The sequence below is a fragment of the Mirounga leonina genome, unplaced genomic scaffold (assembly GCF_011800145.1).
Source record: "Mirounga leonina isolate KUSES-001 unplaced genomic scaffold, KU_Mleo_1.0 Mir_114, whole genome shotgun sequence".
Classification (NCBI taxonomy): domain Eukaryota; kingdom Metazoa; phylum Chordata; class Mammalia; order Carnivora; family Phocidae; genus Mirounga; species Mirounga leonina.
In genome coordinates, this window is record NW_023270265.1 from 10,656,110 (window position 1) to 10,683,365 (window position 27,256).

The 27,256-nt window shown below is 35.8% G+C and overlaps 1 protein-coding gene across 9 annotated transcripts in view; it reads left to right on the top strand.

Annotated features, from left to right (window-relative positions):
• The window catches only part of CCSER2 (coiled-coil serine rich protein 2), a 149,795-nt gene that overhangs the window by 60,841 nt on the left and 61,698 nt on the right, over nt 1-27,256 (top strand). For all 9 annotated transcript variants that reach the window (XM_035023162.1, XM_035023182.1, XM_035023184.1 and 6 more), the window contains one exon: nt 1,396-1,591. In XM_035023162.1, coding sequence (XP_034879053.1) covers nt 1,396-1,591 — 196 coding nt within the window. The remainder of the gene's footprint in view (nt 1-1,395; nt 1,592-27,256) is intronic.

Genomic DNA, 27,256 nt, shown 5'->3' on the forward strand with positions numbered 1-27,256 from the left:
AGATCAAAATTTAAAAGTTCTTATATTTTTTTTCCTTGGTTAAAACAAAAATCAGACCTGAAATCAAATATGAAAAATAGTTTCAGAGAAATATAATCTTGTAAAAACCAAGCTTATATTGAATATGTAAGAGTTTGGGGATTTGGGAATATTTGTTTAAAAACTAGAGAATTTAGTGAAAACCATGTTTCTACTTTTTCAGTCTGGTTAAAAATGTGTTGTGGCTTTTGCAAATTTAATGCATCATGAATTTAACTTTAATCCTGATATGTTAACATAGCCATTATATTGGAGAGAATACTCTTTCAGTGTGTTATTTTATATATTATATATGTTTTTTATTTTTATATTTAAATATACATATATATGCATATATTATTGACATATATAAAAAGTTCATGTCTTAAGAACCAACTGGAATTATGTATTATGTGAATGAAGTAATTTTAAAATTGTTGTAGCTAATGACTTCTGATTAAAACATTGTGTTTTTCACATCCATGAAACACATCAGCCCTAGTTGTTTATTTTTTTTTCAGCATGTATGTTGTATGAAACTAAAGGGAAGTTTAAATTTTCTTAGAGTCAATTTTTTTTTTAAAGATTTTATTTATTTACTTGACAGAGGGAGACACAGCGATAGAGGGGGAACACTAGTAGGGAGAGTGGGAGAGGGAGAAGCAGGCTTCCCGCCGAGCAGGGACCCTGGACCCTGGGATCATGGCCTGAGCTGAAGGAAGACACTTAACGACTGAGCCAACCAGGCACCCCTTAGAGTCGATTTTTTAAAAATATAGTTTAAGATTAGGAAATACGTGGTGTGTATAAGACTTTTATAAAACCAAGTTTAACCTTTATTGGAAAAGAAGATTTATCAATAATGTAAAAACAAAATAAGAAGTAACAGTTCATCTGTCTTAACTGTTTTCTGGGACTTACAAGAGACCGGAATCTAGGGGTATGTGACCAAACTGGGAATTAACATAGGTAGCATAGTTATGGGGCTAAAAAAAGATGTGAAGTTCAAGAGGCCAATTAAAGTCAAAAGCTAAAGTGCAGACAATCTGTTCAGGCAAGGAAAATAAGTATAATTTTTTTCAGGCAAGGCCTTTTCCTAGAGTTTTTTGTTTCTCTCCATTTCGTAAGGAATAAGGTTTATTCACCAATGTGTAAAATGCACAAAAAGGGGGAGGAGTAAGAAGATAATTATATTAATGAGAACTAGAACTGATTGGAAATTTTGGTGGAAACAAATTCAGTGTCTGAGGTAAGCAAAAGTCAAAGGCTATGTGATAATGATAATTGATTTGTAATAATCACTGCAATAATTTCGTTACCCTATTTCTTTCTGAAATTATATATCTTTTCCTCCAACTTCTTCCCCTGCCCTTCCAGAGGCTCTCCCTATAGAGAATCTCCTTTGGGTCATTTTGAAAGCTATGGAGGGACCCCCTTTTTCCAGGCTCAGAAGATGTTTGTAGATGTACCCGAAAATGCAGTGATACTGGATGAGATGATACTCCGGCACATGGTCCAAGATTGTACTGCTGTAAAAACTCAGTTACTCAAACTGAAACGTCTGTTGCATCAGGTGAGTATATGTGAACATTTTTAGCTCTGAAATTTTGAATTGCAAAATGGATTAACTTTACTTTTTTTTAAGTTAATTGGGTTTCTAACGTCTATTCAAATTTCTGTAGAAATAATGCTTGTAAATAATACATAACAAACTTTTGCTGGAGAAGAAAACATGGGATTTTGTGTGATATTTCAGTACAGTCCCCAACATTTATGAGCTGTGTGGTATTTGGTAAGCCAGTTTTTCTCCTGTTTCCTTATTTTTGTAGTACCTACATTTAAGGTTGTTGACAGAATTAGAAATAGTAGTTGTAAATTTAGAGATCTAATACCTGAAGTATGGTATTCAGGCATTTAGTCAGCAGTGGCTGCTACTATAATTTCAGCTAAGTAGTAAATAAACAGCAGTTTTTACTTACATAATCTCATAGTCATATAATTTAACTTTTGTTTGAAACCTTCAAGTTTAGTCTTCCTCAGTCCTTTCATTTTTTATTTGAGAAAATCTAGACTCATAGCAGTGATGTGATTCGTCCAAAGTCCAAACACACAGGGTGAGCTGATGTTAGAACCTGGCTTCTCATTCAATAGTACTTTTTTTTGTTCGAACTTACAGACAAGGTCAGATAAATAGCAGAAAACTAAGGAATAAAATACTAATTTTAAATTATGGATATCTTTTGGTTAGTTTTAAAGCTATGTTTATTTTTTGTAGACTAGCCACGGTTTGCTTAAAATTATGGTTGAGAATGAACAATCTAGCTTCTCTGCTGAACTTATTTTCTGGATTACCTTCCTCAGGATTGTATGTTATAGCTTCTTATGAACAGGGACCAATTCTTAGAATTCCTGGTGCCCATCAAAAGCAAACTCTTGATATATGCTCAGTAAAGGCTAGTTGAAGTGAAATATGGCTCCTTTGTTAGTAATAGTAATGACGATTAGTATAAATATTCTGTTAAAGTCATGAAAATTGTTATGTAAGTACTTGATGGTGGATTCTTTGGACTACTCTTCTCCATTCTTGTGGATGTTGGATTACTTTTTGAAAATAAACTCTGTGCTATGGCTGGGAGCAAGAAAGTGGAAGATCTTTTTCAGATCTGAGATCCTGGGACTTGTCTAGAGGGAGAAAGAGATTTCATGATTGAAATATCCAAACATAGAGCTTAGAATTTTAACTGTAACTAGGAGATATACTCTGGTTTATAGTATTTTTCTGCTCACTAGTCTGGGGAGATTTTCTTATCAGAAGCTTCAGAGTCAAAGGAAAGAGAAGGTAAGTGGTGGGGAGTAGCTAAAATATGTTCGATATATACTTTGAATCAGTCCTTGTACTACCTATACCACATACCCTCTTTCTTGTCTGGGTTTATTGCTCTGAAACATGAAGCATGATAAATACCAGCTAACCAGACCAGGCCTAATCTCTAATAATGGGAGAAATAGTATAATCCAGGAGAAAATACATGAAATGATAACCAATGATAAAGCACCATAAAAATAGAAAACATTTTTAGACACATTAAGAAAAACTGTGATTCTCTTAATGGTTCTTTTCTGTCATTATGACCTCTGAAATGTTATAGTAAACACTGGTCAAGTTAACTTTACTTTTTGTTTATGCAGTGAAAACAAAATTATGGGAAGAAAAATTGCAGAATCTTTTTAGGGCATCTTTGAAATTTCCCAAAATGCTAATAGAAGTTAAAAGCTGAATGAGTCTGAGATTTCATATAACTACCTCTATTTTTTCCAGTTTAATATTACTAAATTTAAAGAAGCTCAGTGTGATACATATATATAGTTTTAAAAAATTCACATAGTATTCAGAGACTTAATGAAAATGCAGTATTTCTGTCCTTCTCTCCACCTCAGTTAACCTTTTTAGTCTGAACAGATTACCATCTGAAGATTTCTCTAAAGCTATCATTCAGGGCTTTCCTTTTGTCATATTCTGGGATTGGGTATACTATTTCTTGTGTATCTTTTTTTTTTTTTTAGTTTATTCCCTCATTTTGCTAGAGTATATATTTAATTTACTTTCTAAGAGAGAGCAAATGGATGGTAATTTTTTTTTAGTTACTGCATTACTGAAAATTTCTTTTATCTACTCTTAATATTTGATATTAATGATTTGGCAGGGATGGAAGAAATGAGTTTTCCTTTAGAAGTCTGAATGCATTGCTTTTCTAGGATTCAGGTTAGCCACTGAGAAGATTCTACATTCTGATCCATTTTACATTTTATATTGCCAGTTTTTATTTTTCTGAGAGATTTGTAATTTTCTTTCTGGCATTTTAATCTTTTATTTCTGGCATTATATAGTTTCACAGAGATGTCCTGGGATTTGAGTTTTGCTGTGGTTATTTATATGTTTCCCACTTAATGTATGGATAATTTAGTAGACTCTGGAGATTCATATTGTGTGAAATTTTCTTTTTTTTTTTTACCTCACTTTCTCTGCATCTTTCTGGAATTCTTGGTAATTACAAACTGGAACTTCTGAATTGATTTTCAATCTTTTATCTTTTCCTTTCATATTTTCCTTTGGATTTGATTATCTTTTCTGGTATATTTACTCAACATCATATTTCAGCTCTCCATTTCTGTTGAATTACTTATCTTGGCAATTGTATCCTCAGTTCCAAGAACTCTTTATTATATACCACTCCCTATTCATATCATTCAATTTTTTTTTATCAGTAACTATATTAAGTAGAGTGTTCCTGTTAGGTTTTGTTAAGATTTCTTAGGTTCATTGTATTATCTCTCTCTTTCCAAATAGTCATTTTGTTCTTTGTGTTTATTTTGGTTTCTTTCTTTTGGAATCTTTCTTCAAGTATCTAATGATTATTTGTTGTTTATTAATATTTAAGAGTGAGGAATTAAAAAGTTGATTCAGGACTCTTTGTACGTGGGCTGGGCTGGTCAACTGGCTGGCTTGATTTTATAGTACTAGATGGATAGTGGAGGACCCTCAATATCTATTGAGTGGAAGATTTTTCTTTCTTAGGTTGTTCTATTTTCTCCTGAGAAGCAACCTCTGATTTTTTTGCTTGGAATAGAGGTAGAAGACTGGAAGTCTGTTCTTGCCTTATGCAGACTTCCAGTTAATTCCCATCATCTTTAACCCTGATGGGTCATATTCTTACTTTTTTCTGTATCTAGCATTTTGACCCTCTTTGGGGTTGTGGGGAGCAAATTGGTTCTCTTTTTGTCCATGTCCCCCATTTATGCATACTTCAGGTCTTTTTCCAGTCCTGCTAACTCACTTATTAAAGTTTCTGTCCCCTTTGTAATGCTCTTTATCATTATGGTTTGTATGTTTTTAAAAATTTCTTCTCTGTCGGGGAGCCTGGGTGGCTCAGTCGTTAAGTGTCTGCCTTCGGCTCAGGTCAGGATCCCAGGGTTCTGGGATAAAGCCCCACATCGGGCTCCCTGCTCAGCAGGAAGCCTGCTTCTCCCTCTCCCACTCCCCCTGCTTGTGTTCCCTCTCTCGCTGTCTCTCTGTCAAATAAATAAATATTTTTTAAAAAATTTCTTCTCTATCATTTTAATATAGGTTTAAAAGAAAAGATAAAAGTATCTCTAATCAAAAGTCCTCTTCTTTGGGGGCACCTGGGTGGCTCAGTCGGTTAAGCATCTGCTCTTGATTTTGGCTCAAGTCATGATCTCAGGGTGGTGAGATCGATCCCTGCCTTGGGCTCTGCACTAGCCGTGGAACCTGCTTAAGATTCTCCATCCCCCTCTCCCCCTTCCGCCCTGCCCCCCCCCTTAAAAAAAAAAGTCCTCTTCTTTTTAAAATATAGAGAAAGGGCGCCTGGGTGGCTCAGATGGTTAAGCATCTGCCTTCAGCTCAGGTCATGATCCCAGACTCCTGGGATCGAGTCCCGCATCGGGCTCCCTGCTCAGCGGGGAGCCTGCTTCTCCCTCTGCCTCTCTCTCTCTCTCTCTGTCTCTTATGAATAAATAAATAAAATCTTTAAAAAATAAATAAATAAATAAATAAAATATAGAGAAAATATTTTTTAAATTACTTTAGCTGTGTGAATGCTTCTTTGAAATTTCAGTGTGTCACAGCTCAAAATTTGATTATTCTTTGCACATTCTTGTTGTTTGCTGGATTTGCTATTAGAGAGGTGGGGTTTTGCACTGATTTGCAAACATAAGAACTTTAAAAAAAGTTTTGTTTTTTTTTTAAGATTTTTTTTTTTTTTTAATTCATGAGAGGCAGAGCGAGAGAGAAAGGCAGAGGGAGAAGCAGGCTCCCAAGGAGCAGGGAGCCTGATGTGGGACTCGATCCTAGGACCCTGAGATCATGACCTGAGCCAAAGGCAGACACTTAACCATCTGAGCCACCCAGGCGCCCTCAAACATAAGAACTTAAATAAGCACTAGTAACCAGTATCTGCTTGGGTCTACTCATAAAAGATTGATTATTATAGGGAGGAGTCACCCTGATTTCAGTAAAATATGAAGCCCTGAAAGATTTTGACTGAGTACTAGCTCAGAAAGAAGAATGTCCACAAAGAAAGAGGTAGTTGCATTATCTCTTATGTTCTTTTACTTTGCTCCTCTCTTTTCCAGATGGTTTACCTCAAGGCAATGTTCCTTAAATTTAGACAGAAATCTTTTCCTTGATTATTTTTAGCAGTTTAGTTAGGCTATTTCCCTTATAAGATTGGATTAAATTGGGCACCTGGGTGGCTTAGTCGGTTAAGCGTCTGCCTTCAGCTCAGGTCATGATTCCAGGGTCCTGGGATTGAGCCCTGTGTCAGGCTCCTTCCTCACTGGGGAGTCTGCTTCTCCCTCTTCTGCCCCATGGAGGTTGTTTTGGTAGAGGTATTGTGAGCAGAGAAGTAAACCCATATCCAGAGTAAGTGTCTATTCCAATAAGGACAAAACATTGTCCTTTCCATGATGGAAGTGGTTTAGTATAATCAGCCTGCCACCAGGTAGCTGGCTGATCATCCAAGGAGTGGTGCCATATCAGGGGCTCAGTGTTGATCTCTGCTGCTGGCAAGTTAGGCACAAAGCAGTAACCGTAACCAAGGTGGCCGTGTTGCTAAGTCTATGCGTAACCTCCATCTCTGCCATCATTGCCATTTTGTTCATGAACCTGTTGGGGGATGCCAGAGGTGGCTGGGGAAAGAGACTGACTGGTATCCAGGAATGGATCAGACTATCCACTTAATTTTTTAAATTCTCTTTTGCTGAGGTCACCCTTGGGTGAGCATTCACATGAGACACACACCTTCATATTTTTTGCCCATTCACGGAGGTCTATCCACATAACTCTTCCCCAGATTTCCTTGTTACCAGTTTTTCAGTCATGTTTCTTCTAAGTCCCTGACCATTGGCCCATGTATTTCTATATAATTGTGTGTCTGGACATTTTTCCTTCTAAGTAAAGTGAACAACCCATGCAGTGCTTGAAGTTCTGTCCCCTGGAAGGATTTCCCTTCCCTGCTATCCTTCCAGGATGTACCGGAAAGGAGCTGTAGTGCTGCAGCTGTCTGCTTTCAGATGTTGTCTGCATATCATATGGAACCATCTGTAAACCAGATCTGAGTCTTCTCTTCCTCTGTCAGCTGATTCTAGGGAACTCCCCATGAGGCCATAGTGTGGTTTGGGAGAGAGAAGGCAGTGTAGGAGGAGTGGGGACCACGGGCATTTGAGCCACTTCTTCATGTGACCTATTTGTATCCTTAGGGCCTGTTTAGGCCCATTCTCATTTATACCACTTCCATTTGATGATGGAATGTTTCTGTGCACCTCCAACTTTATGACTTTGTGTGTCAAATAATACCCTGTTCACGATGGGCAGCTCAGGTAGCATGGTAACTTGGTGGCCCAAGATTAAGCATTCAGTCACTACTAAGACACAGTAGCAGGCCAAAAGCTGTATTTCAAAAGGACAGTAGTTATCTACAAAGAATGGCAGGGTTTTGCTCCAAAATCGTAAAGGCCTGAACTGAGATTCACCTACAAAGGGCTCTAGTCTCAAACAGTATTCCTATCTGTCATTGACACTTCCACACCATGGGACCTGCTGGGTCCCACAGAGCAGAGCAGCTTGCACAGCAGCCTGGACCTGTTGCAGAACCTTCTGGGCCCTACTGAAAACTAGCAGCTATTTGGGTCACGTGGTAAGTGGACCAGAATAGCACACCCAAATAAGGAGTATGTTGCCTCCAAAGATGCCCACTACGTACTGTACATCTTTTTTGGTTATAGCAGGATCCAGGTGCAATGACCTATCCTTTACCTTAGAAGGGATATTTTGACACACCCATGGTCCTTACTCCTGCACACTGCCTTCTTTCTCTACAAACAATTGTTTATATTCCTTTTGTGTTCCTGGCAGTTAAGGGTAAATTGATGACTGGACAATGCTATTCAAAGTAGCTTGTACAAGTATTTGTTATTAGTCCAGGGAGAGTTAAAGTAGCTCTTGCCAGAATCAAAATAAACACATTTCATCCTTCTTCCAGAAATTCTTGCTATCAAATAAAAAAACTGAGCCAAAACTAAACTGTGTTTAGTAACTAGTTGATTTATAGTCTGGTGCAAGCTTTTTATTGTGTCACAGACAGAAAATAGTTTGTGCCAGAAGTGATCTGCAAATCAAACTGTAAGTAACACTGGTGAAAGATACTATCCTTACTTCTGAAAGAGAAGTCCAGGAAATGTAAAAGATACACAACCAAATATTACACTAGAGGTATCTTTATGTAGTATACGAAATAGAAAAATTGCTTTGGGATTGGAGATGAAGAAATTCATTCTATGGCATTATGGAGAAGATGTGAAACTGTAAGTTGAGTTTATCAGGTGAAGAATTTAGGGAGATCAGTGGAATCAGCATGAACATAGTTAGAGGTTCTTGAGAGCATGAGCTCTCAAGTCATTTGTCATAATGACTTTGGGAAAACCCATGAGTACGTAAGATAATCAATAAAGAGAAAGCCAGAAAAAGCAGCAGTGCTCACTTGATACATTTTGAGATAACTTTTAATACAACTTCTTACTTTTAAAATGTTTATTAATAAGAAGAATTAAGCATTTATATTGCATTTGTAGTGGTGTCTATGTTTCAGTAACTAAATCCTTAATGAAATAGGATTGAATTTTGCTGAAGAATGCCAGCAAATAAATGTAGAAAGTCTGATAAAATTAGAAAAACATTATTTTACAAAGCCTAAAGAAATTTCTGCTTTATGCCAGGATTATTAATTGTTGATATAACTGTTAGGTGAATGGGCAGTGGGTTCCTAGTCAGTTCTTGTTGTGCCAAAGTAACTCCATATAAATTATTTATGGTTGCAAGAGAAAAACATTCTTGTTCACTGGAGAGATCAAACTGGTTTTTTGTTTGTTTGGTTGGTTGGTTGGTTTTTAAAGATTTTTATTTATTTGAGAGGGAGAGAGAGAGAGCGAGTGAATGAGAGCGCACGAGCAGTGGGAGGGAGAAGCAGACTCCCCGCTGAGCAGGGAGCCCCACGTGGGGATTCGATCCCAGGACCCCAGGATCATGACTTGAGCTGAAGGCAGATGCTTAACTGAGCCACCCAGGCGAGCCAAGAGATCAAACTGTTATCACCCTAATCCAGAGATGGTTTTCCCATTACTAATGAGTTGAGTTATCCAGATAATATGTATCTGCTCATACGATACACGTAATTGTGCATAATATATTCTAGCAAAACCATTTAATTTTAATTCCTCAAGCCATTGCTTACAACTTTCTTTTTATAGGTTAAACAGGTGATAGAAGAAAAAGAGAGGAAGAAACCAGACAAATTCATATGGTTGAAAACTCTGTAGGAAAAACAGTAATATCCCTTTAGCTTGTTATTGTCCTAAAAAGTTGATGCGGGGAGGTGAAAGCGCTACATTAAAAGAAATTTAATGGACAACTGGATGTAATGTGAGATTCTGAATTGGATATTGGTTGACAGATCAGCTGTAGAAGACATTTTTGGCCAATTGGGGGAGATTTGAATGTGGCTTATGTTTAGATGAGGTAGAAATTTACTGAAATGGAAAGGTAAAGATTATCGACTAAAGATAGGTTATAAAACAGTATGTGCATTATAGTCATATATCTATATATGTGTATCTCCAGAAGGAAATGCACTAAGATGTTAATAGTGATGATACCCAGATGGTGAGAATGTGATGCCTTTTTTTTTTAAATCTACATTTTCTAATTTCTAATTTTCTATAATATGTATTTGCTATTTGGGGGGGAAAAATGTTATTGAAAAAGTACATGTCCGTATTTTTCATATGGGATATGGTTAAAAGGTAGGATGCTGGAGAAGAGGCAGTAGTGATCATTAGGTTTGGGGCAGATTGTAAAGGGCCTATGTGCCACAGAAGGAGCTTGAGCATTACTCTTTAGGCAGTAGTAAGCCAGATGAGTGACATGGCCAGATTGATATTTTAAAAATATTATTTGAAGGGATTTGTGGAAAATGAATAGCAGAGGGAATGACTTAAATCATAATATTTAAGAGGTTGTTGCAGACATCCAAATTTTAGATTATATTTGTTAAATTTAATTGCTTTGAAAATAGTTAAAATTGTGTTCTCTTTCATGCATATGTCCTACAGAGTTGTGTATGTAAAACTTTTATATAGTTGTCTATATTGCGTACTGGGCATTTTTCTAGGTTTTCTAATGTTCATTATCTCTCGTCCTTGAAAAGTAGGTGATAGTTGCTTCAACTCACAGCTGAAGAAGTTGAGGCTCAGAAAGCTAATTAGTGGCGCAACTGGGTGGCTCAGTTGGTTAAGAATCGGACTCTTTATTTCAGCTCAGGTCATGATCTCAGGGTCATGAGATTGAGCCGAATAGGGCTCCGAGCTCAGCGAGGAGTCTGCTTCTCTAATCTTAAAAAGAAAAGAAAAAAAAAAAAAGATAGCTAGTTAGTGATAAAACCAGGATACCTTTTTTTTCTCCCTCAATCTTCATGACTCCAAGGCCTGTTGCACACAGTGGCATTTTTAGGAGATTCACTGGGGACAACAGGGAGAGGAGAATGTGAAGGCAGCTCCCAACTCCTCACCATCACCCTGCATCCCCTCAGCCAAACCCACAGCTATGGAGTCTTTATTAAATAGGCCTCTATATTTAAGATTCACTTGAACAGAGTTCTCATTGCACACAGATAAAATTTAAAATTGTAAACCATTTGGCCTTTGATCTATTTTTTGTTTTATATGTAGTTCAAGGTTATTTCACAGTTTAAACAGCACTTTCATGTACCCTGTTTTCTTTATTACAATGACACTGTGGGACAGAGAGGATTTCAGTAATCTTATTTTAATGGCAGAGAATTGAGATTCCCAGATTTAATTGTTTTTCTCAAGGCCACACAGTTGCATTCTGATGCAGAATGCATTTTAAACTCAGGGCTTTTGAAATTTTTTAGTTTAGTACTTCTCATATTGTGTTGCCTAATTTAGAGATATTTAAATAAGAATTTTGATCCTGATCTGGAACATGGGGACATACAAAAAAAAAAAAATCTTTCAGTGGTGTCTTGTCTCCTTGCTTTAATTCCATATACCCTATTTCAAACACTTGAGAAGTTATAGTTAATAAATGTCTATCTCTGTCTTCACAAACTGAAAATACACATGTAGACAGCACCCAGTAAGAAACAGAACTTTACCAGAACCACCATACAGAAGCATCAGTACCCCTCATTTCTTTTTTTTTTTTAAAGATTTTATTTATTTATTTGACAGAGAGAGACAGCGAAAGAGGGAACGCAAGCAGGGGGAGTGGGAGAGGGAGAAGCAGGCTTCCTGCCAAGCAGGGAGTCCGACGCGGGGCTCGATCCCAGGCTCCTGGGATCATGACCTGAGCCGAAGGCAGACGCTTAATGACTGAGCCACCCAGGCACCCCACTACCCCTCATTTCTAATGGTGACTACCAATTTTTGAAAACATAGATTCGTTTGCCTGTGTTTTAACTTTATATAAGTGAAATTGTATATACTCTTTTTGTATCTGGCTTCTTTTGCTCAACATTTTGTTTGTAAGTCATCCATTTTCTGCATTCATTCACGTTGCTGTAGATAAGAATATTACATAATGTGAATATACACAGTTTATTTGTTCTACAGTTGATAAGCATTTAGCAGTTTTCCAGTTTGGGATTACTGTGAATAATGCTGCTACAATATTCTAATATGTGTCTTTTGGTGAACATATGTGTACATTTTTGTTGGGTCTATGTGAGTGGAGTAGCTGAATCATAAAGTATGTAGATATTCATCTTTAGTATATAATGCAAAAACAGTTTTCCAAAGTGGTTATGTCCATCCATTTTCTTGCCTCCCATTTTTTTTTCATTATTTTCCCTGTTTGCTTTTATCATATTATCACTGTCAGCATCTGTTTTGACCCTATGGTAGGAAATGAAAACTCTAAGATGGAATAATGAGAAGAGCATGATGATACCTCTTTCTGACATTTTCTTGGGGATTGTAAAATATTTGATCCTGATGATTCATACCCTATCTATCTGTTTAGGGGATAAAAATAAAGTGTATAATAGTGTTTTATGAACTGTCAAGTATAATATACAAATGTTTTATTTCATCATTTCCTCTCACCTCCAATGTTGAGAATAAAACCATTAATTTTTCCCTCTTTTTTTTTTTTTTTTTAAAGATTTTATTTTATTTTGACAGAGAAAGTCACAGCGAGAGAGGGAACACAAGCAGGGGGAGTGGGAGAGGGAGAAGCAGGCATCCTGTGGAGCAGGGAGCCCGAAGTGGGGCTCGATCCCAGGACCCTGGGATCATGACCCGAGCCGAAGGCAGACGTATAACGACTGAGCCACCCAGGCGCCCCTAATTTTTCCCTCTTCTAATGCTTCTGTCTGCCCCTACCTTGGCTCTTGCTCTCTGTGTAAGTGAGTGAGGGAGTGTGTGTGTGTGTGTGTGTGTGTGTGTGTAATGGATGGAATATTTAAAGCAGCAGCATCCTGGGTGAGTGTACTAAGAGTTAAGGAGATGCTGAAATAATGCCTCTTGGTGGCAGAGAACCACAGAAAAGCCAAGGACATCATGCTTCTTTATCTCTGGACTTCTTTCATCATTCTAGGGGGGAAAAGTTTATGAAATATACATGGAAAGCACATACACAACATAAGGGTACAATTAAATGAATAATGTGAAACAGGTTTGTACTCCCCACCCAGGCTAAGAAAGGCATTAAGAAGCTCCTCTGTACTCCTTCCTGATTGCAGTGACTTCTCTTCCAGAATCTAGCATTTCCCTTGTTTTTCTGTTAATTTTTAATCATATGTATTTGTAATCCTGTGATACTCGTTTTGACTCTTTTAGAAGTTTATATAGGTGAAATTATACTGTGTTTCTCTGTGATCTTAAGGCATTTTGAGCATTTTAAGGTTCATTCACATTTATGTTCTGTTTCATAAATTTTCATTTCTGTATTTTATGAACAAACAATAATTTCTTTGCCCATTTTACTCTTAATGTACACTTTGTTTCTTTCCAGTTTGGGGTTTTTTCCTGCTATGACAAATAATATGAACATTTTCCTGGTACACATGTATGAAAATTCTTCTGGATTCATTAGGAGTAGAATTTCTGAATCGTGGGACATAGAATTATTGTACTCTAGAAATACCATACTATTTTCCAAAATTGTTCAATCTGTTTCACTCCCCTTAAGTAGTTTACGCTGTTTTCCATTGTTCTACATCTGTGCAACACTTCCTCTTACCCAACTTCTTAATTTTTGTCATGTGATGGGAATATAATGATACTTAATTGTGGCTTTATTCTGCATTTCCTTGACTCATAATAAAATTGAGCTTCTTTGTATCTTTATGGAATGTTTGTTGCCTAGTCATGTCTTTTGTCTGTGTGTGTGTTTTAGAGTTTTTTTTGTATATTCTAGATATAAGTTATGTGTTGCAGGTACCTTCTTCCCTTCTGTAGCCTCCTTTTTCATTCTGTGGTATCTTTTCATGAACAAATATTCTCAATTCTAATGTAGTTGAATTTATCAGACCTTTTTTTGTGTGTGTGGTTTTTTTCCTCTCAGAAATCTTTGTTTAAGAAATCTCTCCTTGCCCTGAGGTTATAGATATAATCTCCCTTTCTTTTCTAAAAAATTAAGAGTTTTGACCTTCACAATTAAATTACAAATACCTTGGAATTGATTTCAGTGTGTGTAAGTGTGAGATAGAGATCCACTTTCATTTTTTTCTGTATGAATAATCAGTGGGTTCAGTTCTAAAAGTATTAAGAATCCACTCTTTTTCCTTAGATATGCAGTACCTGTCCATATATGTGACATTATCCCAGTGTCAAGTAACACAGTCTAACATTTATAATAAGGCTTGATAATACATCCTCATGGTTCCCTATCTTGCTCTTCTGCTAAAATATCTTAACTATTCTTAGTCTTTTGCTTTTTCATAAAATGTTAGAATCATTTTGTTGAGTCCTATGAAAAATTCTTTTGGGATTTTAATGGGAATAACAACTAATAGATCAATTTCAGAAAGAATTAACATTTTACAATATTTATTTACTTATTTAAAAAAGATTTTATGTATTTGACACAGAGAGAGAGAAAGAGCGAGCACAAGCAGGGGGAGTGGCAGGCAGAGGGAGAAGCAGGCTCCCCGCTGAGCAAGGAGCCTGACATGGGGCTTGATCCCAGGATCCTGGGATCATGACCTGAGCCGAAGGCAGACACTTAATGACTGAGCCACCCAGGCGCTCCACATCTTACAATATTTAGACTTAGTATCCAAAACCATGATATATATATATATAGGTCACTGATTCAGTTTTAAGAGTTTTTTTTTTTCCAATAAAGTTTTATACTTTTTTATTTACAAGACTTGTATCATTTTTTTAGATTTATTTCTAGTACTTAAAGTTTTTGTTGCTATTTTAAGTGCTATCATTTTCTAACGGATCGTTGCTGGTTTACAGAAGTGCAATAGACTCTTGATATATTGAGTTTGTATCCAGCAACCTAGATACAATTATTACTTATTTAATAATTTATCCATAGATTTATTTGGAATTTTTTTATTTAGATTATTATATAATTTGCAATAATGACAGTTCTTTTTCCTTTTCAGTGTTTGTATTTTTCCTTGCCTTATGGACTGGCTAGCAATTCCAGGTTAATATTGATTTTGTTCCTTTCTTGCTCCTGAACTTAACAGGAGTGTTTTCAATGTTTGACTGTTAAACATGATATCTACTATATCTTTTTTGTGGATACCCTTTATGAGATGAAGGAAATTTGTTTTTTATTTTATTTTTTAATATGAAAGGTGTTTTTTTCTTTTTTTTTTTTAAAGATTTTATTTATTTATTTATTTGAGAGAGAGAGAGAGAGACAGCATGAGAGGGGATAGGGTCAGAGGGAGAAGCAGGCTCCCCGCTGAGCCGGGAGCCCGATGTGGGACTCGATCCCAGGACTCCGGGATCATGACCTGAGCCGAAGGCAGTCGCTTAACCAACTGGGCCACCCAGGCGCCCAATATGAAAGTTTTTTAAAAAACATTCTCATTCTTACAAAACATTTTAAGTACTTCAAGTTTCATATTTTTTTCCCCTGAATCATATGAGAGTAAGTTGCCTGCTGAAGTGCATCACTGCCAAATATTAAGTATATATTTCCTACAAATAAAGATTTTCTCCTCTGTAACAATTCAGTCATCAAATTCAGGGAGTCAGCACTGATGCATTATTACCTTGTAATCTTCAGAGCTTGTTTAGGGCTTGCCATTTGTGCTAGTAATGTCCTTTATAGCAAAAAGATCCAGTTCAGAATCACAGACTGTTTTTAACTGTCATGTGTCTAGTTTTCTTCAAACTGCAATACTTCCTCAGTTTTCTCTTGCCTTTGATGACCTTGACACTTTTTAATATTATAGGCCAGTTATTCTGCAGAATGCCTCTTAGTTTGGGTTTGTCTTTGTAGCCATATGATTGGATTCAGGTTACATATCCTCAACAGAAATGTCACAGAAACAGTGCTGTATTGTTCTCATTGTCAGATGGCTCATGACTTTGGTTTGTCTCATTAGTGATATTACCTCTGATCACTTGATAAAGGTATGGTCTGTTAGCCTTCTCTACTGTAACATTACTCTTTCCCCCTTTGTAATTAGTATTTTATGGGGAGGAATTTTGAAACTATATAAATATCCTATTCCTTGTTAGATTTCCACTTTATTCACTGATTTATTTATGTAATTATGCCATGTACTCATGGTTCCTTATTTTATATCATCATTTATAATCTGTGAATATAATTTACTTTGATGCTCACATTGTCTAAGATTTGGCATTTGAGAACTCTTTCAGGTTGGCTTCTGTGTACTTTTGACTTCTTGTACCCATCTTTCTTTGAGTACTTTTTTGGCAATGCAGGATAATCCCATTCTTATTTAGTATTTTCCCTAATCCTATCTGGAAACAGTCATTTTTTCAAGGAACCCAGGTTACTTCTAGTGGAGAATGGTATTTAGAAGCCAAGATCTGGGGGCTAGGTGTGCTTACTGCTATTGGGTCGTCAGTGCCCTTAAGCCCTCTCAAGGTGTGTGAGTGTGAATGTGTGTATTTGTGGGTATTTATATGCATATTTATGACTATATTTCTGTATCTGCGTCTATGTATCGAAAACTGTGGGTTTGTTCTCATAAGTTTAGTTCCAGTCTAAATACAGCATTTCTTTTTCTGTGTTTATAATTCTCTCTTCCAACAGTGAGAAAATTGGTCTCTGTTTTCCTTAGTATATTTATTCATTTAATCAATCATCCAGAGTGCAACCAATTTCCTGCCACCCTGTTACCACCTGTCCTGTGTAGTTGCTCTCCTCACCCCATTAAGATTCTGTATCTTAGGGCGCCTGGATGGCTTAGTTGGTTAAGCGACTGCCTTAGGCTCAGGTCATGATCCTAGAGTCCCGGGATCGAGTCCCGCATCGGGCTCCCTGCTCGGCAGGGAGTCTGCTTCTCCCTCTGACCCTCCTCCCTCTCACGCTCTCTGTCTCTCATTCTCTCTCTCTCAAATAAATAAATAAAATCTTAAAAAAAAAAGATTCTGTATCTTAGTGAGATCGCCATGCATAGCTTCTTATCATCCTCTGTGTACACCTTCCTCATCCTACTTGGGCTCCAACTCCGTGTCAACCAGCCCCCTGGATTCTGACATCCCACACCAGTCTCCCTCCCCATATGGATGCCTCCTTACTCTGCTTGGGCTTGATACCACATGTCAGTTGATGCCCGCACATGGACACACTTCTTGCCATAATTGTTTCTGACACCTGGCACTAGTTCTTTTCCTGTATAGGTGCCCTCCTCATGCTGCTTGTGCTCTGGTAGCCCTCTCCGGGCCATTTCATGTGTGGATTCCCACCTCAGTCAGCTTGGACTCTGACAGTCCATACCAGGCTGCCCATTAGTGCATGTGCCCTTCTCATTCTACTCAGGCTGACTCTGATATCACATTGTTCCCCTACTCCCTCTATGGATGTCCTTCTCAGTCTTGTAGACTCTGACATGCCTGGTAAGCTGCCCCCCTGCAGGGACCTGTTCTCTACTTGGGCTTTTTTTGGGTAGAGACTTCACTTGCTCTGTCTCACCTAATGGCTTGTTCAGGAAGGGAAAAGATAGTGAAGAGGAAGAAGAAACAAGTTAGAAAAAAAAATGTATCGACTTCATTAAGGTAATACATTCAAATAAAGTGTACCCATTTTGTGTATACAGTTTATGTTTTGATGAATATGTCTACAGTTGTATAACCACCACCACCACAATCAAGATAAAGAATATTTCTGTAGCTGCTGAAATCCTCTCATGTCCCTTTGGGGTCAGTCCTCTCTCAAACCTGTCCCAGGCAGCCATTGCTCTGCTTGCTGTTACTAAAGTTTTGTCTTCTCTAGAAATTCATCTAAATGAGATCATCCAGTGTGTACTCTTTTTGTTTCTGGGTTCTTTCTCTCACCATAATGGTTTTGATATTCATCTATTTTGAGAGTATCAGTAGTTCGTTCTTTTTTATTACTGAACAGCATTTTGGGGTGTGTGTGTGTGTGTATGTGTATATATACCACAGTTTTATTTTTATTCATATACCTGCTGATAGACATTTGAGTGGTTTTTAGTTGTGGGGTAATTGAGATAATGCTTAATTTCTAGATATTAATGATGAAAACTAATAAGAATGAATGTAATTTCAAAAAATTAGAATTTTGACCAGTTTTTCTACTTGTTTGTTTTGTGGTCTTGGGCAAATTCCCTATAAAAAATACAGAAATTATAATAGCTCCTATCTCAGGACTGTTTTAAAGAATGCATGAGGAAATTCAGATAACGTGCTAAGCATAATGTCTGCTGCATAGAAAGCAATTAATAAATGTTAGGTTATTATAACAATAATGGTAACAGTAACAGTAAAAATGGGAAGGTCAGGGGTTTTTAACTGCTTGCATTGCTTAAAATTTTATGTAGCTACTCAGAAAGCTAATTCCATTTACTTTAGTATTCATTTAATTAGTGTCATTCCATCATTCAGTATATTTTTTAAGCACTTGTTGAGTACTAAGATTGTGGTAATAATGAAGATAAAAAAGACACAATTCTTGTCTTATACATAGTGAATTGTTCTTAAAACTACACGTTACAGCTGGTTAGTGGGTTTTGAAATAAACTTTGACCATCATAACTAGAATTTTTTTCTAATAAAGTAGAATAGGATAGGCACTATCAGGGGGCATCACATGTAGCAAAGACAAATATATCCTTGTGGAACTTGTTTTTAATGTGATATCTGTATCTGTATGTCCACTATCTACCCATCCATCCTTACTTAGATATATGCCCACACACACATACATGCACAGATATTCATGAGTATGTATGCTTGGTTGGATTATAAATTATTTCTTATTGTGGGTTATGGTTCCCCCCAAAATAAACCTGTTTTAGTACATAAACAATACTATACTCAAAACTCCAAGATAATAAATCATAGATTTAAATTGAAAATAATGGAATGATCACTGCATCAATGAAACATTAAATCATCAGTAAATACACTGAAAGATGTTTGTGACGTTTTATAAAGACTCCTGCAAAATTTTGTATAAAAGATTTGAAGAAAATACGTTCTATAGGAAGGCTAAATGTTGTGAAAATTAACTTATTCCATGGATATTAATGTTGTAACCAAGACAACTACCTTATACTCTAGCAGAACATATAAGCATTAAGTAATTATAAAAATGATATGATAGGGGCACATGGGTGGCTCAGTCGTTAAGCGTCTGCCTTTGGCTCAGGTCATGATCCGAGGGTCCTGGGATTGAGCCCTACATCGGGCTCCCTGCTTGGCGGGAAGCCTGCTTCTCCCTCTCCCACTCCCCCAGCTTGTGTTCCCTCTCTCGCTGTGTCTCTATCAAATAAATAATCTTTTTAAAAAATGATACTTTATAAAGGGCAAAAAGATAAGATACAAACTGAGTATATGATTGGAACTTACAGTTCTTCCCAGTATTATTTTTATAGATGTAATGCCATTTCAGTCAAAATCAAAACACCTTTGTGGTATTCATGAAAGTGACTCCAAAACTGTTAACACCAAAGAGCTTACTCTTTGTGTTCTTTGAGAAAGATTGAAAGAGAAAGGGGGGTGGGAGGGAACTCTTTAGAGCAGGATATAATACTGACACAAATAGAAACATAAAGCAGTGGAAAAGAATAGAAAATGCAGACATATGCGCTGAGGCATCTACTAAAAAACAATTGGACACAGAAGGATTTTAAAGGAAATGTTGAGGAAAAACTCAGTAGTATAGAAGCAATTATTTAGTTCATACTATAGTAAACAGGTGGTTTGAAGAGTTTATTTTTTTAATTAAAAAAATTAGAAGAAATTTACAGCTAATATTTTCAAGTAACAGAAGAAACCTGTAGAAAAGGATATCCTGTCTCAGATATATATAATTAGGCTCAATATAAAAGTTGAAACAGGAAATTTGTAAGTACTATTTGCTTAGAATATTACAGACCTGTCCATATATAACAATGTTCTAGTCAATTGAAATGCCAGATTTTTCTGTTTTAAAAATATCTTTATCCCAGCCATTTGTTAGGAGCACCTCATCTCTGAAGCTGTTATTGAAAATCAAGCTTTATAAGTTTGTGTTCTAGAAATCCTCTCAAGTATAGCTTCAGTGATTAGATGTTAAATCCCATAGGTGAATTACAGCATTATTCAAAAATTATTCTCAGTGCACATTGTAGAGTCTATGTGATTGTTCATCCATATCCTTTTGTTTTTAAAGAAGCGACTTTTCAATAAGAAAATGAAAAAAATCAATCTCTCCTCTTCCTCTACTCCCTTTCCTAGGATGCCTCTTGTGATTGTGTTGTAGCATATCTGAAAAACAAGGCAGCTTTGTTGACATCACTGATGATGCTTGTCAGCAGAGATTGGTCAACGCTGCCAAAACTTTTTTGTTAGTCATTTTCAAGTATCCATGTCCATTGCAGCTGCTCTGGAGCTCATAGGAAGATCCCAGTTTTTGCAAACTCATGGAAGAACCACTTGGGTAAGATGGAGTTTGTTATAGGGTTTTCCAATAAGTTATTATGTGGAAGAGTTATAATGTTAGAACGAAAGTTTACCTTGATGCTATGTCAAAAGAGAAAAGTGAAAGATGACTTGCTGACAGTAGTCTCCTAATGCTCTTAGAATAAAGGAAAGTTTATCTATCTTTTTGAATCTTAAATAAAATGTAAATGGCACAAGAGTTAATTAAGGTTAATTGTATTTAGAGTTTAAAGATCCTAACTAGAACCCATAGAAACTGAGACACTTCAGCCCAGCATACTTGGACAATCAGTTAACTATGAATTGCTTATTTTTCATGCATTGGTGTGTTGTAGTTACTATGTATTTCTGCATCTGTGCATTCGTTAAATATGTTTATGCAAAATGCTTAGAACAGTGCCAGCATTGTCCAATAAATGTTAGCTTCTTAGTATATGTAATATGAAGCATGAACATTGCATGCATGATTGTTATTCAGTGTTTTTTTTAAAAAGAGAAGGTTTTCTGTCCATTTTATGTTTTTCTTCCCCCTCTATTGCTTAAAGAAGCTTTTCCTAATTTAGCCTTAGGCACTTTTCATTTGAATCAAGGTTTAATAGGGAGTATTACCATTGGTTAGTCTCAGAGTTATTTGGAGGGGAGATGGTTTTATTAATTGATTCAGTTGGAGATTTTATTCATGATCTTTAGGCTCTTGTACTCTGATGGAAATAAATTTTTCCCTCTTGATTGCCTAAGTCTAGACTGCTGGACGTTAATAAAAAGTGGAATTTTTTTTTTCTTTGAGGCATAGCAAATAACTTAAACATTAATGACTCTCCATTGTCTTGGCCTTTACTATAAACTTATTTAGAATAATATTTTTTCAATTTTCAAAAATACTGGTTTATGTGTGGGCTTTCATTTTTTATTGATTTCTAGTCTTAGTACATTAACAATAAAGAACATCTATATGATATAAGTTCTTTGGAATGTGTCAATATTTGCTTTTGTGTCCTAAAGCAGGAGTTGGAAGACTTTTCCTTAGAAGGCCACATAGTAAATATTCTCGCTTTTTGGGGCAAGAAACAAAATTGCAGCTCTTATGTTGATATTTATAAAATCATTTAAAGTGGAATCATTTAAAAATGTAAAAGCCATTCTTAGTTCATGGACTATAATAAAAATAGACATCTGGCTGGATTTGTCCCGTGGACATAATTAATTATTCCTGGCTTAGAGTATGTTCAATTTTTGTGACCATTCTATGTTTGTTTGAAAAGAACATATATTCTTTATATTTTAGGTAGCAGTATATCTATTATATTAATCTTTTTAATTGTATTATTTATATTTTATTCATCCTTACTAAATTTTTCTTTGATCTGTGAGTTTCTGAGAGTAGTGTTAATTTCCTGCTATAATTATAGATTTTTCAGCTTTTAATGCTGTCAGTTTTTGTTTTAGTATTTTCAGGCTATTTTATTAGGTATATAAATGTTTGTGATTGGCATATCATCTTGGTGGAGTGTTTCTTTGACCACTAAAGTCTTTTTTTATCCTCATTAATACTTTTTATCTTTAATTCTTCCTTGCCTCTTGTGTTATGGTAATATTGATATGTCAATTTTCTTTTTCTTGTGTTTGTGAGATTTATCTGGTGTTACATTCTCCTTTTGTTTGCTTTAAAATTTTTTTTAGTCAGGTCTTTTACTAATTTTATAGGGCTGCCATAATAAAGTACAACAAGTTAGGTGGCATATAACACAGAAATTTGTTCTCTCAAAGTTCTGAAGGCTAGAAATCTGAAGTCAAGGTGTTGTCAGGGCCATGTGCTCTCTGGAGGATCTAGGAGAGAAATCTTCCTTGCTTTAGCTTCTGGTGGTTGCTGGCAATCACTGGCATTCTTTGCCTTATAGGTGCATCATTGCTGTCTCTGCCTCCCATCTTCACATAACCTTCACATGACCTGTGTGTGTGTGTGTGTGTGTGTGTGTGTCCAAATTTTTCTCTTCTTATAAAGACACCAGTCATATTGGATTTAAGCTTGATGCTAATCCATTATGACCTCAACTTGATTGCATTTGCAAAAACCCTATTTCCAAATGAAGTCACATTCCCAAGTTTTGTATTGGCATGAATTTCTAGGAGGACACTATTCAATCGAGTACAGCTCTTTTGAGGTATAACTTACATGCACTAAAATTCAGCCTTTTTTGTTGTATAGTGTGTGAGCTTGACAAATCTGTACAATTGCACAGGTATTAGAGTCATCCCCAAAATTCCACCCCCCGGCTTTTTTTAACTTTTACAGTCAATCCTTACACCCACTGCTAGCTCCTGGCAACCATTGATCTTTTTTTATGTCTCTGTAGTTTTGCCTTTTCAAGACTGTCAAATAAATGGAATCATATATAGTCCTTTGAGTCTGGCTTTTTTCACTTACCATAATTAATTTCAAATTCATTCATGCTGTCCTCATATCACTAATTTATTCCTGCTTATTGCTGAGTAGTATTCCATTGTATGCATGTATCATAGTTTGTTTATCCATTTACCAGTCGAAGGATATTTGTGTCACTTTCCAGTTTGGGGCATTTATGAATAAAGCTTTCTATAAACATTTATGCACAGATTTTCATGTGTACATGTTTTCATTTCTCTTGGGTAAGTGCCTTGGTGTAGGATTTCTGGGTTTTATGGTAAGTATATATTTAACTTAAGAAATTGCCGAACTGTTTTCCAAAGTGGCTGTCTGATTTTGTATTCCTACCAGTGATTAATGGAAGTCACAGCTGTTTTGCATCCTTGCCTGTGCCTGGTATTGTGTTTTTCAAAAGCCCTTCACAGAGATAGGTAATGGTATCTCACTGTGGTTTTAATTTGCATTTGCCTAATGACTAGTGATTTTGAGCATATTTGCATGTACTTATTTACTATTTGTGTATCTTCTTTGTTGTCTGTTATTTTGCCCATAAACAAAATGTTGTCTGTTTTATTGATTTTTGATAGTTCTTTATGTATTTATGTATAGAAGTACTTAAGGAGGCATGTGAATGATGAAACAAATGAATATTGAAAAAAATGGAATTTGCTTTTTAGGCAGCTATGTACAATTCTGAGTTAATGAAGTCCGTAAAAAACCCTAGATCGTCACATTATCATTATTTTTACTGTCGCTATTGTTTAAGAAGTAGCTAACAATTTATAAATGCTTTCTATGAGTTACACACTATGCTCAGTATTTTACCTGAATTATTGCAAATATTTTCTCCCAGTTCATAGCTTCTCTTTTTATTTTGTTAATCGTTTTGTAAAGAGCAGAAGTTCTTCTCTTGAAGTCAAATTTGTCAGTTTTTTTATGGTCACTTCTGCAGTATCATATTTAAGAAATCTTTGCCCAACCCAAGGTTACAAAGATTTTCTGTTTATTTGGAGAATGTTTTAAGTTTAACATTTAGGTCTACAGACTGTTTTGAGAATTTTTGTATATGGTGTGAGGTATGAATGAAGTTAATTTTAATGTATATGGATGGGTGTTCTAGTACCATTTGTTGAAAAGACTATCCTTTCTTTGTTGAATTGCTTTGGTACGTTTGTCAAAAATGCCTTTGAACATATATGTGGGTCTATTTCTGGACTCTTTCATTTCTTTGATCAATGTTTGTCCTTTTGCCAATACCACATTCCCTTGATTACTATAGCTTTATACTAAGCCTTGAAGTAATATGGTATCTCCCAGTTTTATTTTTAAAAGTGTTTGGCTGTTTTAGTTCTATTACCTTATGGTATAAATTTTAGAAGCAGCTTTTCTATTTCTGCAAAAAATTCTGCTGGGAATTGGGGGAGGGCACTGATCTGTAGTTGAATTTGGAAGAGAATTGACATTTCAAAAATACTGCGTCTTTAAATTCATTAACAGAATATGCCTCTCAATTTATATAAGTCAGCTTTGATTTCTTTCATTGATTTTTTTTTGTTTTATATAGAGAGTTTATCTGTTTTGTTAGATTTGTACCCAGACATTTCTCTTTTTTTTAGAATTTTGGATTTTGATTTTTTTTTTAGTTTTGATTGTTTTTTATTTCTTGGATTTTGATTTAATGTAAATAGAAGTAATTTTTTTATTTCAATTTTCAGTTCTTTACCATAGAAATGGTAGATTTTTGTATATTGACCTTGTATATTGTGACTTTCCTAAATTCAGGTATTAGTTCTAATAGTAGTATTATAGATAACTTGGGAATTGCTATGGCTAAAATTATATTACTGAATGGAGATGGTTTTATTTCTTCTTTTCCTACTTGTCTTTTTTATTTCTATTTTTCTTGCCTTATTGCACTGGGTAGAAACTCTAGTATAATAGAATACCTGTTCCTGGTTTTAGGGGTAAAACATTCAGTCTTTCACTTAATATGATACTAATTTCAGGTTTTTTTAAGATAGATTTTATCAGGTTGAGCAAGTGCCCTTCTGTTCCTAGTTTGCTGAGTTTTTGTCATGAATGATGTTGAATTTTGGCAGAAATCTTTTCTGTGTCTGTTGGCGTAATAATATAGATATCTCTTGATATGTGGAATCACATTGCTTTTTAACTATTGAATAAGCTTTACATTCCAAGGATCAACTCCACTTGTTTACAATCTTTTTTTCCTTTTTACATATTGTTGAATTTGATTTAAAGATGTTTTGTAAAGGACTTTTGTGTCCTTAGGACTTTTCATGAAGGATATTGATCTATAAGTCGTCTTTTTTCTTTCTTTATTTTTTTTTCTTTTCTTTAGAGAGGGAGAAAGGAGTGGGGAGGGGCAGAGGGAGAGGAAGAGAGAATCTTAAGCAGGCCCCACGCCCAGCATGAGCCTGACACAGGGCTCCATCTCGCAACCCTGTGATTATGACCTGAGCCGAAATCAGGAGTCGGACGCTTAACTGACTGAGCCACCCCGGTGCCCCAATCTAGAAGTCTTCTTACACTGTCTTTGTTTGGTATCAGGAAAGTACTAGCCTCTTTTTTTTTTTTTTTTTAACCAGGATAGGGGAGAGGCAGAGGGAGAGGGAGAATCTTAAGCAGGCTCAATCTCATAACCCTGAGATCATGTCCCCAGCCGAAATCAAGAGTTGGATGCTCAATCAACTGAGCCATACAGGCACCCCAAGGCTCATTAACTTGATTAATTTTCTAATTTAATTTGATTTATGTTTTCTGTAAGAGATTATATAGAACTGATATTATTCCTTTAAACTTTGGAAGAATTTGCTAGGAAAACGTCTGGCCTTCAATATTTCTTTTACAGAAGGTTTAAATTATGGATTAAATTTATTAATAATCACAGATCTCCTCAGGCTGTCCATTTCATTTGGGGTGAATTTTGATAGTCTGGTTTTTGAGTAATTCTCCATTACATGTAAGTTGTCAAATTTGTGTACAGAGTCACTCATAGTATTATTGCCTTATTTACTTTTAATGCCTGAGACATCTGTAGTGATATCCCTGCTTTCATTCCTGATGTATGTTTTCTGTGTTCTGGTATGTGTCTGATTTGTGCCTTCTATTTTGTTCTTTGGCAGTTTTGCAATTATCAGATAACCAGTTTTTGGTTTCATTGCTTTCTATTTCTTGATTTTCAATTTCATTAATTTCTGCTCTTTATTATTTTTTTCTTTCTGCTTGTTCTGGGTTTATTTTGCTCCAGTTGTGGATTTGACACCTTTGTATTAATATAAGCATCTCATACAGTAATTTTCCCTCTAAGCATTGCCTTATTTGAATTCCACAATTTTTGATAATGTGGTATCTTCATTTTCCTTCAAATCAAAATAATTCCTTATTTGCCTTCAGGTTTCTTCTTTGACCTATGGATGATTTAGAAGTTTGTTGTTTCCTTCCAAGAGTTTGAAGATTTCTAGTTAAATTCCCTTATGTTCAGAGAGCATGCTTTGTGTTTTCTAGTCTTTTAAATTGAGATTCTCAAATATGTAGATTTATGTCTTTCACCAAGTTTGAGGTGTATATATCCATTATTTCTTCAAACATTTTTTTCTGCCCTCCACCCTTCCTTCTGTGACTTTAATGGTTTAATTCGTTTTTGTCCCGTAGCTCCCTCAGCAGGCTCTGTTTTTCCCCCCCCGGTCTTTTTTCTTTTCATGGCTCAGATTGCATGATTTCTGTTGATCTGTCTTCAAGTTCAGTCTGTCATCTCAAGTGCTGGTATTCAGTCCTGCTAGTGCATTTTAAAATTTGGCTATTGAATCTTTTCAGTTTTAAAAAAGTTTGCATGTGTTTCCACTTTATATATTCTGTTTCTTTGCTGAGACTTTCTCTTTTCTATCCCCTTCAAGAGTTCTCTTTTACTTTTAGAGAATTTTTATAATAGCCCTTTTAAAATCTCTTTCAATTAATTCCAACCTCTGTCTTGTTGTGGCATTGGTGTTTGTTGATTGTCTTTTCCTGTGTGAGTTGAGATTTTCCTTGTTGTTTGTAGGTTGAGTAGTTTTGGATTGTATCTTAGATCTTTGCATGTTTTGTTATGAGACACTTAATTTTGTTTAAATGATACAGAGAATACTGTGGGATTTTGGGGGTTTTTGTTTTTGGTTTTGGTTTTAATTTTAAAGCAGGTAAACACTCTGGTTGGATTCAGGCTATAATTTACAACTAGCCAGCTACCTTTGGATTGTGGTTGTAATGTCAGTTCTATTTCAAAGCCTTTGCCATGCTTGTCAGATCTGTTCTTAGTATACATCTTTCAGAGGCTAGATTAGGTCTGGGCGATGGTCTTAGTTTATTTCTCAAAGTCTTTGATACGCTGTTTAGGATCAGATTGAAGCCAAAGTGCTGCTGAGGGGTGAGCCTAGAAAGTTAAATACAGCTTTCTGGAGTCACTTTCCTGAGCTGGTACTTCATGGTCTCCCTGATATTTTCTCTTTACCTGGGGATCCCCTTTTTGTTCCTTCACCCTGAAAGCTGATGTTTTATTTTTCCTGTTCTGCTACTTACTTTCCACAGCTATGATCTTGTGCAAGACAAAAGTGGTGTATACTTGTGTTGTGTCCCATA